Here is a 12,440-nt window from a genome sequence, read left to right on the forward strand (position 1 = left end):
GGACTAAGGTGTCTTTTCATTAGGCTTGTTCCAATGCCTCTACATCTGCCTCACTAATACTTGGCCAGAGTTTACTCTGCTGACAGCTAGAATTCATTCTCCTATGGCAATGTTTAATCTCATTGCTGGCTATGGTGCTACTTTGCAAATGGTTTTGTGCTAAGGAAATAACATACCTTCAATAGAATTTCACTTTATGAAAAGTCAGGAGCCCCGCCTCTGTCGCCAACCCACTTTATGGTCTGGATCAAGCTCCCTATATTTTAGTTTCTTCCTCTCTAGATGAAGATGGAAATTTGAGATTGGATGGTTTCAATAGTTCAATAGAGTTGACAAGATGACACAAGCACCGTTGCTCATCATATCTAAAAAAAGCTAATTCTACTCTCAGGCTTTCAAAAATATACAACAAATACAGTTAGAAATTCCTTCAGGGTTGCCGAAACTGGTTCGGCTCAGTGGATAGAGCGTCAGCCTGTGGACTGAAGGGTCCCAGGTTCGATTCCGGTCAGGGGCATGTACCTTGGTTGCAGGCATATCCCCAGTGGGGGGTGTGCAAGAGGCAGCTGATCGATGACTCTCTCTTGTCGTTGTTTCAAAACTCTATCTCTCTCCTTTCTCTCTGTAAAAAAATCAATAAAATATATATTTTTTTAAAAAGCAAGCAAGAAAGAAATTCCTTCAGGGTTGCTTCATGATTCAGTTTGATGAATTCTAAACAAAGGAGTAAAACATTTTCTAGAGAGATGCTATAGAAATCTGAGACTTGGAGGAGCTGTGGAGTTACAGGTAATAGTCAACTAATACTACGTCAAAATATGTTGTTATGTCATTTATAAGATTGATTTTTTTAAAAGGAAGATTTTTAAATGGTTATAAGATACACAGAGATGGTGAGAGAAAGAAAGAGATCATAAACTATGAACTTACTATCACCAATGAGAAGGGTTTGCATTACTCAGGGATCTAGGAATTAGCAGGACAGTCTATGAGGGGTTTCAGAAGTGAAGCTCTTAAAAACCACGTTCTGATTAAGAATGTGCTTGCATGGAAAACATAAAGCTCCCATCAAAAACTAAATTGGAGTCTACCATGGGAGAACATTTAGTCACAAAGGAAAATAGCCTGTCTTACAGCATGAAGGACATATTGAAATACTGCATTAAAAGAGCTCAAAGAAAAAGGATTTGGAGGCAGATGAAAGCATATGGTGCTGCCATATTCCACTTCCAACTGTCCCAACCAGGGTCTTTTGGGGAATATGGACATGGCATAAGTAGGGATTTCTCCTTCTTCGACTGAGCTTATGAGCTCTGAAGGGTTATTTATATACCTGAGACTGCTGTGGCCATTTTTACCACTGTATTGAGAGGCTCTATCTGGATGTAAAGACCACATATTGTAAAACATCATTTCTCAAGCCATGATTCATAGAAAAATGACTACATGCTTGAGTGTTAGGACAATATCAAATTATTATAAAAAGTTCATAAATGCTTACTCTTGAGTTCAGTAGTACTTAATGAATCACAGACAAATAAATAGTTTGCAGACTAGCCCCAGTCCACAGACAGTACTTTGAGAAGATTCTGGTAAAGCAGGGTGAAGAGATAAAGAGAAACAGATTCCTATTCATTGTTTCAGTACTGCACCTAGATCTATCTAAATACAAACAACCCTAAAATGGCTTAAGTAAGTTGCTTAATTTAGCTCAAGTTGGGTTTTTGTCACTACAGACTTGAAGCAGTCTTTATTAAAACACAGCTAGGATGCTGCCAATCTTTCTAAAACCATGGCTGGCATCAGCATCATCAATCCATCACAGCATTCTTTCCCATAATATTCAGACACAGCATCAGAGTCCTTCTAAATATAGCCTTCAACCGATAATCACTTTCCAAAGTCATTTAAACCTACCTAGTATTCCTGAAGCCCTCCTCCTGAGATGGCACATGAGTAAGTCCATGCTTTTTTCTTTGTTTTGGCATATGTTTAACAAAGCAAGTCCTTGCTGTCAATGCAAATTTCATGTACTTTGTTTCTCAAACAGCCAGAAAGTAAATAGAATCCAACTGTGATTTCAGTTCTTACCTGTCGCAAATCATACACAGTTAAGACAATGGAGATAACAGACAAGATGATGATGGCCACAGCGTATGCTATGTAACCTTGAGACAGCCACAAAGTCAAGGTAAAGGCTTGGAACACATAAAATGGATTTAAAACCTGCAGGTACAAAAATAACATTTAAATCGCTTAGAGTCAAGATGATGTCATTTCTTTATAGAGTTGTATTTCCCGTTTTTTATAGCATCCAACAACCTCTATTATTTCAGAATACACTTAGAACTCCATTAATTTTGGGGTAGGCAATGTCAAGAACATACAATGTAATAAGGTAGAAACAAAATTATTTTAAGCACTCAAAGGCATGGCCACAAATTGATCATTCTTATTATTTTGAATTTTCAAAAACACATTACCAATATCAAAATTCAATAATTTACATTTTTAGACGTGTTTACCCATAGTAAACAAACTTCAGTTTACTCTCATATTAAAACAAACTTCAATTTTGAACATTTTTACTGCAGGATTTTTTCCCCAAAATTATCACAAGGAAAAAATAGGAATCATTTTTACTGCAGGATTTTTTCCCCAAAATTATCACAAATTGACTAGATTTAGTCAAACTGTGTAATGAAAATTAAAGATTTTAATTTTACCTAGACATTTAAAAATAACCTATTCTTATGGTACAGGTCTTAGAAAGATCCTCTGAAAGCCAGTCAAGTCAACATAGATAGGCCTTCCCTTGTACAGGAGGAACAGTGAAGAAAAAGATCTTATCCAAATCTACAGTAAAAACCAGGGGCAGAGTGCACTGCCAGCCCCAATGCTAACTACCGATACAGGTATATTTTGGTAATACTTTAAACTACACTCCCTGCTGATTTCTCTATTAATGATAGTAGCAGAGAGAGCAACTTGATGGGTTGGAGCTAGAGATGGTCAGGTAATACACACAAGTAATGAGAATTAAAGAGCCTATCTGAGCAAAACAAGGATTCTTTTCTTGGTGAAGCACTCTTTACAATGATTATAAATTAGATGAAATACCTAAAACCAGTGCCATTCTTTCTTACCTCTATTTTTTATAGTTCTCTAATATATTAATTACACTTCTACTTTAGTCCTAAAAGTGAACTGATATATCCTTAAGAAGTGAATAGGCTGTACCTCAAGAGTTTCTTAAATCATTAGGCATATTTTATATATTAAAAAAGCTTTTGTTCCCTAATGGTTCTTTTTATTTATTTTGCACAATGCCTTTTTTTAAATTACAAATTATAGCTTTTCTGGTTGCTTGGCATAAAATGTTCTAATTATGGATTACACATTAATGATCATATGTTTTCCAGTTTAAACTCAGTAGAAAATTTGTTAAATACTTCTTATTAAATATCATCAAAATTAATGCAGTTCTCTTATTCAATATTGTTTTGAAACCAAATGTGAGAAAAACAGTTTTACTTGCTTTTTTTTTTTTTTTTTTTTTTTTTTTTTTTTTTTTCTATTAAAGGCCTGTAAGTAGGTGCCAAAAAAATACTAGCACTTCTTTCAAAATAGATCTATTGACACTTGGGAGAGTCTTTGGCAATTTGAAAATGTACTTGAATAAGAAGTTTAAGAAGTGACCTTCTTTTCCAGAGTGGCAGAGTCTGTGTATATGTGGGGACATGGGGTAAATGGGAGATCTCTGTACTTTCCACTCCATTTTGCTATGAACCTAAGATAAAGAGTCTAATAAAATTTATTTTATAAAATATATGACCATGATAAAAAATAAAATAAAATTACCATCTTTGTGGATTAGAAATAGACTAGAAACATGCAATTGAGTGAGGACTAATATGATCAGCCTACTGAGTTTCAGACAAGGACAGAAGAGGGATAGATAGAAGCTCAGTTGTAGTGGGAGTAAGACAGAAAGTGTCCTGTAAGTGGCAGGGGACAAAACCCAAGCTTGCAGAGAAAAACAGGGATAGCAATGGGGTTCCCCTGTCCAAAAGCAGAGGTTGAGAAAAGTCATAACAAGCAGTGGTTCACCAGCGGAGAGAGAAGTAGGACAGAACAGAGCTCATGGTGCAACTGTGAACTTGTCCAAGCCCCAACCTGGCTCAGCTCCTGCACCTCAGGGATCCCTGAGGGACAAAGCCCAAACCTGTAGTATAGGCCCTATTTCAGAACTGGGGACCTGAGGGGACCAGTAAGAGGCAAAACACAGAGCCACTAAACAGAGAGAGTGAGTACTTGAAGACAAACAAAAATAAAGGAGGGGGGAAATCCCACTTGAGCTGAGTTTACCAAAAAGAAAAAATAACTTCAAAGCACACAAAGAAAATATTTTTTTTTAAAAAAAAGCAAACAAAAACCTGCCAACAAAAGAAGAAATCATTCTCAGAAAATGGAAACAGCAGAACAATAGAGAAAAAAAAAAAAAGACCAAAATAGTATGTCTAAAACCCTCAAAAAATCATAGAAATCTAAGCATTGCCCCCCCACCATAATCACTATAAAAAATTTAAGAAAACAAACAGGAGGTTATAAAACAGGATTCTTCCTGCCAGAAGTCAATTCCAGCATGTCAGCAGGATCTGGGAATGGCTAAAGGCATTTCCCCAAACCTGAAAAGGATACATAAATTGATTGCTTGCTGCCAGGCAGTTGAGGGTATCACAATCTACAAGTTTTTGCCTCCTGCTGGTCAAACACCTGAACAGCCTAAGGCAATTCCCCAATCTGACAATGGATTCTGTATAGGAAACACTACCCTTTGAAGAGTATATCTCCATCTTACCTTAGGACAAATTGTGTTAATAAAAAGCAAGGGGTTCTGAGATGAGGAGAATTTAGTTCCTTTAGCTAAGTCTTCTCTGACTCCCTAAAATGCCTTCTAAAAATATGTTTAATCTCTGGACTCATTTAATTTATGCATAGTGCCTTCTCCAGGTTCCTGAACCCTCCTAGATGCTGGATCAAGACCATGGCATCTTCCCTCAGACTGGGAAGAGATTTTGTAAAATAGATTTGAATTTAAAACAAGTGATCATTGAAATCCTAGAACAACAATATACACTTTTAAAAATATTTTAAAGGTAAGAAAAGCATAGACTAAAGGCAATGGGGCAATAACAAAAAGAATATGCATGAAACATAGATTTTGTTCACATTGCAGTACCTGTGTGTTGCTTAATATTCCCCACAGTAGTAAAAATAAAAAGTAAAGGGTGGGATAAGAAGAGAGAGTTGAATGTTTGGCAAGACAGCCAAAGTAAGTTGTTAGAAAAGAAAGAAGAAAAGAAAAAGCTTATTGCGGTGGTTCGTTTTATGTGTAAACTTGGGTAAGCTTTAGTGTTCAGTTTGGTCAGATCCTAGACTAGATGTTGCTGTGAAGGTATTTTGCAGGTATGATTAACCTTTTCAATCAGTTGACTTTAAGTATATGAGATTGCCCTTGGTAATATGGGTTGAAAACATAAGAGCAATAACTGAGATTTCCCAGAGGAGAAGGGATTCTATCTTAAAATTGTAATATAGAAATCCTTCTGAGTTTCCAGCCTACCAGTTGCCCTACACATTTCAGAGGCAAGACAGGGACATCAATTCTTCTCTGACTGCCTTCCACCCTACATTGTTTAGGTTTGCAAGCCCCCACAATTGTGAACCAATTCCTTCAAAAACATTCACATCTATATGTAAAAAAAAAAAAAAAAAGAAAGAAAGAAAGAAAGAAAGAAAGAAAGAAAGCAAGCAAGCAAAGGATGAGAATTTTTATGTTTGTTTTTCCAAAAAGAAAGCAAAAGTTAGTTACCTGTTTAATAAGCAGCTTCCATATGGGTTGAATTTCCACCTCAATGGCATTGGGCCCACACACAAGTCTCCTGTAGGAGATTGGCCATTGATTAGCATCATACTTTCAAACTCATGAATAAGTGGGTATAGGCCAAACTGAGCAGAAGTCACTTCTCTATTTGGATTTTGTGCTTTCAATTACAAATGAATGTGTAAATCCTAAAACACTGGTGTATTTTTAAAATGAAAGTCAATGCACAATGAGCAAAGCTGTTTTCCTGGGTTAAAAATATCTGAAGTACAGTAAAGAGCCAAATGAAATTAGAAAGTTATTTTGAGTTATTTTTAAATAAGTTGATTATACTCTAAAAGCAGGTATACAACAAATAAACAAAACAAACCCTCACACACAGAAACACCACAGACATAGATATGTTCCTGGAATGTGCAGGCATTCTAGATTACTCTTGATGTTAGTGATCATGTCTGTCTTAAATTGGTCTCTCCAGCACGTAGGACAGGCCCTTAGTGTATGAATTCAAAAAATACAGGAATGAATGAACCAACAAAGGAAGATCATAGATGGTCTTTATGACTAACATCTTGCAAATCCAAACATATGTACGTTACAACAAGAAGGCCTTGTGTTTTATAGCATTTTACAATTTATAAAGCTCTTACAAAAAGATTCTCCCATTTGAAACTCACAATAGTCCAGAGGAAAGGGCTAATATCCACATTTTTCCAAAGGGAGAAATCATGGCAAGTGCATGTTTTGTCAAAGGTGTATAAATATAACATAAAGAATGCAGTGTGACTTTTGAGCAGAAATGACAGTTCAGAAACCGCAGTTAGCCTTTTATACATTATCTCCTTTAATCACACATTATCCCATGAGATTTTATATTATCATCTTTATTTAAAGACAAAGTTCAGAAAAACTAAGTAGTATTTCCAGAATATCAGAGTTAGAAAGAAGCAGAGCCATGCTTCACAGCATGGTCTCTGTCACTCCACTTCTCACTCTGCTTTGGGAAGGACCAGGGGTCAAAATCTGCAAAGTGGATCTTTGGTCTAAGGTATAAGAGGAAGTAAACCCAGGTTTGTCTGACTTGTAAGCCTTGCTGCTCCAAGTAAAATTATTACTTGCAATGGTCAGAGAGAACTCAATCCAAGGCCTTCTGGCCCTGTGACACGGAAATACTGAGGTTCAGAGATGTTGGGAAGCAGAGAGGTTGAACTGCATGTGCTGCTGTTTGACTTCACAAGTATCTAAACCCCACACTGGAAAGAGACCATAACTGAAGTCATGTTGGTGCTAAAGATCTTCTTTTCCAGGATCCATGGAAATAATCTGTTTTTGGCCAAGAATCAGATGATGAACTTGGCCTTTTCTCTGCTTGGAATGCCCTCCCCACATTCTTCACTTTGTAAAAGCCTTCTCAGCCTTTGAGAGCCAAATCTGGTAATAGAGCCTAGTGGTTGAAAATGTCAAGATATAACAGACTTGGGTTTGAGTCCAGCTAAGCCTCTGTTCTTGCTTTCTGCACATGAAACCAGTTTTCCCCACATCTTTGCGTGGCTCAGTTTCTCATTTCATTCAGGTTTCTGTTCAGGTAACACCTCCTTATTGGAGTCTTCCCTAATAATTATTGTTAAAATAGCTACCCTAACCCCAGTTAGTTTCTCTATATCTCCTCAACCTATCTCACATTAAAGTGCATTTGATAATATAATATTACATCTTACTTTTTTTACCTGTTAATAAGCATGCAAACTATAGACCATATCCTCCACTGTGATATAAGCTTCTAGAGGACACTGACTAATCCTGAATGCATAAAACAGGACCAAATATATATTCTGCATTCAAGAATGTTTTGTTGGATGAATGACTAGGTGATTGAGAGTTGAGCCTTAATTCCCTATGGGTGAAAAGGGTTTGATAATACATGCCTAATAAAATTGCTATCAATAACAGATGAAATGCATATGTAAAGCATTTAGCATAAGTGCCTAGGACATGACCAACTGAAGTCTTCCCTACTCCAAACAAGCCTTCTTAATAACAGTATCTACTTCCTTGAATTGTTGTTACATATAGTTATATGTATTTCCCTTAAATTTCCTAATCACTCTAATTGCAAAGATAGAGCTTTTTCAATTCTATTTTTCTAGCATCTAGAAGCAGTGTCTGATGCAGATAATGTTCTCTAAATGTTGGACTTAATCAGTGAGGACCTTTGTGATCCATGTTTAGAATACCCTCTCGCAATTAGGGCTAAAACCGCAGTTTACACAACTTTAGCAGCACACATGTTAGGGAAAGTCAATTCAGTGAGGAATAGGCCCAGGGCCTGATGCACTTCTGCTTTTCCTGTGGTCAGGTGGTCTCTGATGTTTCTAGTAAAGGAGAGGAGCTCGGCAACCATGAGGACTGAGATCCAGAAGATGAAATATGCCTGAAAATTATCCTCTTTAGGGCTTATCTGTGCCATGTTGAAATCACCCCCAGCATGCCCCTGCTGCTTCATCTTTTCCAGTATCTCTTGCCAAAAATACTGTGTGTTTAGGGATTGTGTGCTCATCTCAGTCTCAGCACAAGCCAAACAGACTTTTCAGGGACATGGCTGGGCAAAGGAACATGAGGCTTGAAACTGGGTCTCCCAAGTAAAATTCCAAGGAACAAAGCAAGATTATATGCCCTGACTTTAAAATCTGATGAACTGGCAGGGAAAAGAGGTCAGAGAATTATTCCAGGTGGCCTTGCAGTACTAAACAGGCTGAATACAACTAAGTAGACTTGCCTAATATTCAGAACTAGTCATTATTGGAATAGTTGCTTTGGAGGTAAAAGATCTCTCTCTAAAAGAGATTGAATAATTTTTAACAGGGAAGTTATGGAGAGATTTTCTGCACCAGCTGTAAATTAGACTTGGAAGATGACTGAAGTTTTCTGCAATCATAAGATATTAGTAAATCTACTAGAATATATTTATTTATGAAAACCAAAATGTAAGTAAATAGAAATAATTTCCTTTGGAGGTGGTCTGTGTCTTTTTTTAATTTGATCATGTGTACATCCATTCATTCATTTATCAATTTATTAACCAAATTAAAGGCCTGGGTGCACAAAATTCATGCACAGGAGGGGGGTGTCCCTGAGCCAAGCCTACACCCTTTTGCAGCCCAGGAGCCCTTGGGGGATGTCTGACTGATGGCTTAGACCCGAATACCCTAGGCCTAAGCCACCAGTCTGATATCCTTAGCACTGTTGTGGAGGTGGGAGAGGCTCCCTGCCACCACCACTATGCTCACCAGCTGAGGGAGCACACTGGCCACCAGGGGGCTGCTCCTGCATTGAGGATCTGTTCCGTGGTGGTCAGTGTGTGTCATAGCGAGTGGTCATTCAGTTGATTTGCATATTAGCCTTTTATTATATATGATTATTATATAGGATAATTGCTGAGAATATGCTGTGTGCTAAACACTTTAGGCTCCATTTGGTGAAGACTAGAATGGTCCCAACCAGAGAAGGACTATGTTAGAATTATTGGTGAGTTTTTTTAAGCAACATATGACTGCTCTGCTTCCATTTTGATAAGCCACCAGTAGAGTGGGTGACTTGTAGTTTTCCAAAGTTAATGCCATATCATGACACACTCTGTGAACTCTGGAGTTTTTAGGAAGCAAGTTTATAGAGTTTTTAAAAATTCTCAGGTATGAGGGTTTGGAAAGTAGAGGACCAGGAGGGCAGAGGGTGAAGGTGGGGGTTGAGAAAAGCCAGGCAGGACTTCCCCAGGATGACCCAAGCCTTAGGCTTACTGGTGTCACCATAGTCCTTTGATCTGAACCAGGTATTGAAGTTAAATGATTTTATATCTTGAATGGACTCATCCTCATTGAACCAAGGATGTGACAAATATCTAAAAGAGAATGTGGATTTCAGTGGCTCATTCAATTTGTACTAAATACCCTATATTATTTTAAGTAATTTATTAACTTCTAACTAAATGTTAAACATTGCCTCTCTCCTCTACTCCAATCAATACTTCCTTCCTAAGCATGAGTGTCTACAATTGAAATGTTTTCTAGGAACAGAGCTTGTGAAGGGTATAAAAGTCATGGTATAAAAGCATGCTTTCTGTTCTGACTTTTGCTACCCACGAGACCTGAGGAGTAAAAGAATAGGGTTTCAAAGCAGCACTAATCCCTTTCTCTCTCCTGCCTCCTATTGAATCCTTCTTTCTCTCTGTTTCAAAAATCTATCTTCTCCTGGAAAGCTTCTACCAGTTTGGGGCTGAGCATTAATGAAATTTCTTTCCTCTACTACTAAAAGGCATGCCTTTTTACTCAATGGTGTGGCAAATGTTGAAAATTAAGTTTGGCCCTGCAGAACCACTGAGCCTAAGGTGAGCATCTCTTTTCCACTCCACGTTCAGGGATGTCACACCAGTGGATTAAAATTAGCCATGGTGAGAGTAGTTCCAGTACAGAAATTGGCAAACTCTATCCATCAAAGCTTTTTTTCTTTTAGGGAACTGGGTTACCAAGAAGGTAAATTGTTTGAAGCTAATGCCATTAGGAGGTGCCTGATATCTTCAATGCTAGAAAGTTCCCCTTGTCTTTTTAGGAGATTAAACAATGGAGGCAAGAGGAGGCATGGGCTGGGTAAAGGGAAAATGAAGAGATGCTCAATTTAAAAACTGTCCTAATAGGAAGACTATGAGATGGATGGGAAGTGAGTAGACTTGTTTTTCCCATAGGGGCCTGTTTCCATGAGATAAGGGAATTAACTCAAGTGTCCATGAACCTACCTAGGACCAATTCCAAGAAGGAAACTTGAGTTGAGTTCATGAATGAGTGAAGCTAGGAGTATAAAACCTCATGGGATAATCTTGCTTTCATTCTGATGCCCTTTGACAAATTCTTTCCATGATAAATGTATCTCTTTTCATGCCCTGATTTACTTTCTGCTACTTAACAGTGAGGACTATGTAAATCTATGTAGTTTCTCTCCTTTCCTGGCTACTTGGAAGGCTAAATGGGAGATTAAATTTAGACTGTGGATTTTCATCAACTGAGATTTGGGGGTATTTTCCTTCCTTTATTTCACATATCATGCCCTTACTTTTCATGCAAGCAAGCTCATGGAAATTGATATCACTCACCAGTCAGATTTATTTTTAAAGGGTTAGTTTTACACTAAAAAATGAGGGGGAAAATAGGGAGAAAATGTTCCACATTCTATTTATTGTCTTAACCCTCCAAATAGATAAGCCCATAAAATAAAATATGTCTATATGTTTATAAGTAGATTATCTCCTCAATTCTTTTTATTTGGAAAACTGTACTCTGTCTTGTTTATTAGATTGTCAAGTTCTTTATTGTGTGGAGCAGATTTAAATTTAATTATGTATGATGTTTATCAAAGCCTGGGCTTGATAAATAGTGACATGTAAGGTGGCTGCACTGATGGAAATCTTTCCTGCAGAAATGATTTTCTCTACAATACATCTACATTTATCAACTAGATTTCCTAAATGCCTTAGATAAATCTTTTAAAGTTTTATGCTTAATGTTATTAAATCAATATGTTTTAATGAGTTTGAAAACTTTTTGTACTCAATATATTAAGCATTGCATCTAAAATCTCATGTAATGATACCTTTTGAAAGGCATTTTGCAATATTGTCATAGACTAGATGCTTGCTTCATTTTTTCATAGTGTTCAAAGAGAAAACTTACAAATAATAGATCAGCAATTCTCAGAGTTGGGGTGCATAAGAATTATGAGGGTGCCTGATAAATATGCAGTTCCTTCTTACCACTACTTCTACCTTCTACTTACTAAATCAGAATTGTGGGAATAGAGTCCAAGGACCTGTATTTGAAGCTCCAAATGTCTTCTTAGCTTGAGAATTAGTGTTTAGTGTAGGTAGAAGGTAGAAGTAGTGGTAAAAAGAAACTGCATATTTATCAGGCACCCTCATAATTCTTATGTAGTATCCCAAGTCTGAGAATTGTTGATCTATTGTTTGTAAGTTTTCTCTTTGATTGAACACTATGAAAAAATGAAGCAAGCATCTAGTCTATGACAATATTGCCTGACCACAAAGAAGATAATGTCCTTAAAATTGGAAGAAATTAAGCTGCTTATTATAATTTTGGGGAAGGTTTGCAGTGGTTTTCTTGCAGATTCACCAGAATTTACCACTTCGGTTTATAGATGAGGAAAGTGAGGACTCTAGAGCACAGTGAGTTAATGCATAGCTTAAGCATTTCCTATGCTACTACCATTATTCTTAACCTATGTGCTACTAAAGATATCATTCTCACAATCATACAACTATTCTTTTTCTCTAGTCAGTAAATGTTCCTGGGATGATGACTAAGTCTTACTTGTTTTTGACATCCCTAGTATCTTGCAGAGTACCTGGCATTTTAGAGGCATTTTGTTAATAGATCTATGAATGCTTTCATTCATTCTTCATTCATTCCACAAATATCTGTCGAGCTCCAATCATGAGTCAGGCACTGTCCCAGGTGCTGCAAATACAGTAGAGAATGACAGAACCAACTGA

At 37.1% G+C, this 12,440-nt stretch overlaps 1 protein-coding gene across 1 annotated transcript in view; it reads right to left on the minus strand.

Moving 5' to 3' along the window:
• The window catches only part of ATP13A5 (ATPase 13A5), a 98,396-nt gene that overhangs the window by 71,093 nt on the left and 14,863 nt on the right, over positions 1-12,440 (minus strand). The window contains exons 6-7 of the mRNA XM_036445076.2: positions 5,876-5,945; positions 2,092-2,226 (exon numbers count right to left, since the gene is read on the minus strand). Coding sequence (XP_036300969.1) covers positions 2,092-2,226; positions 5,876-5,945 — 205 coding nt within the window. The remainder of the gene's footprint in view (positions 1-2,091; positions 2,227-5,875; positions 5,946-12,440) is intronic.

The sequence above is a fragment of the Pipistrellus kuhlii genome, unplaced genomic scaffold, assembly GCF_014108245.1.
Source record: "Pipistrellus kuhlii isolate mPipKuh1 unplaced genomic scaffold, mPipKuh1.p scaffold_m20_p_2, whole genome shotgun sequence".
NCBI classification, from domain to species: Eukaryota; Metazoa; Chordata; class Mammalia; order Chiroptera; family Vespertilionidae; genus Pipistrellus; species Pipistrellus kuhlii.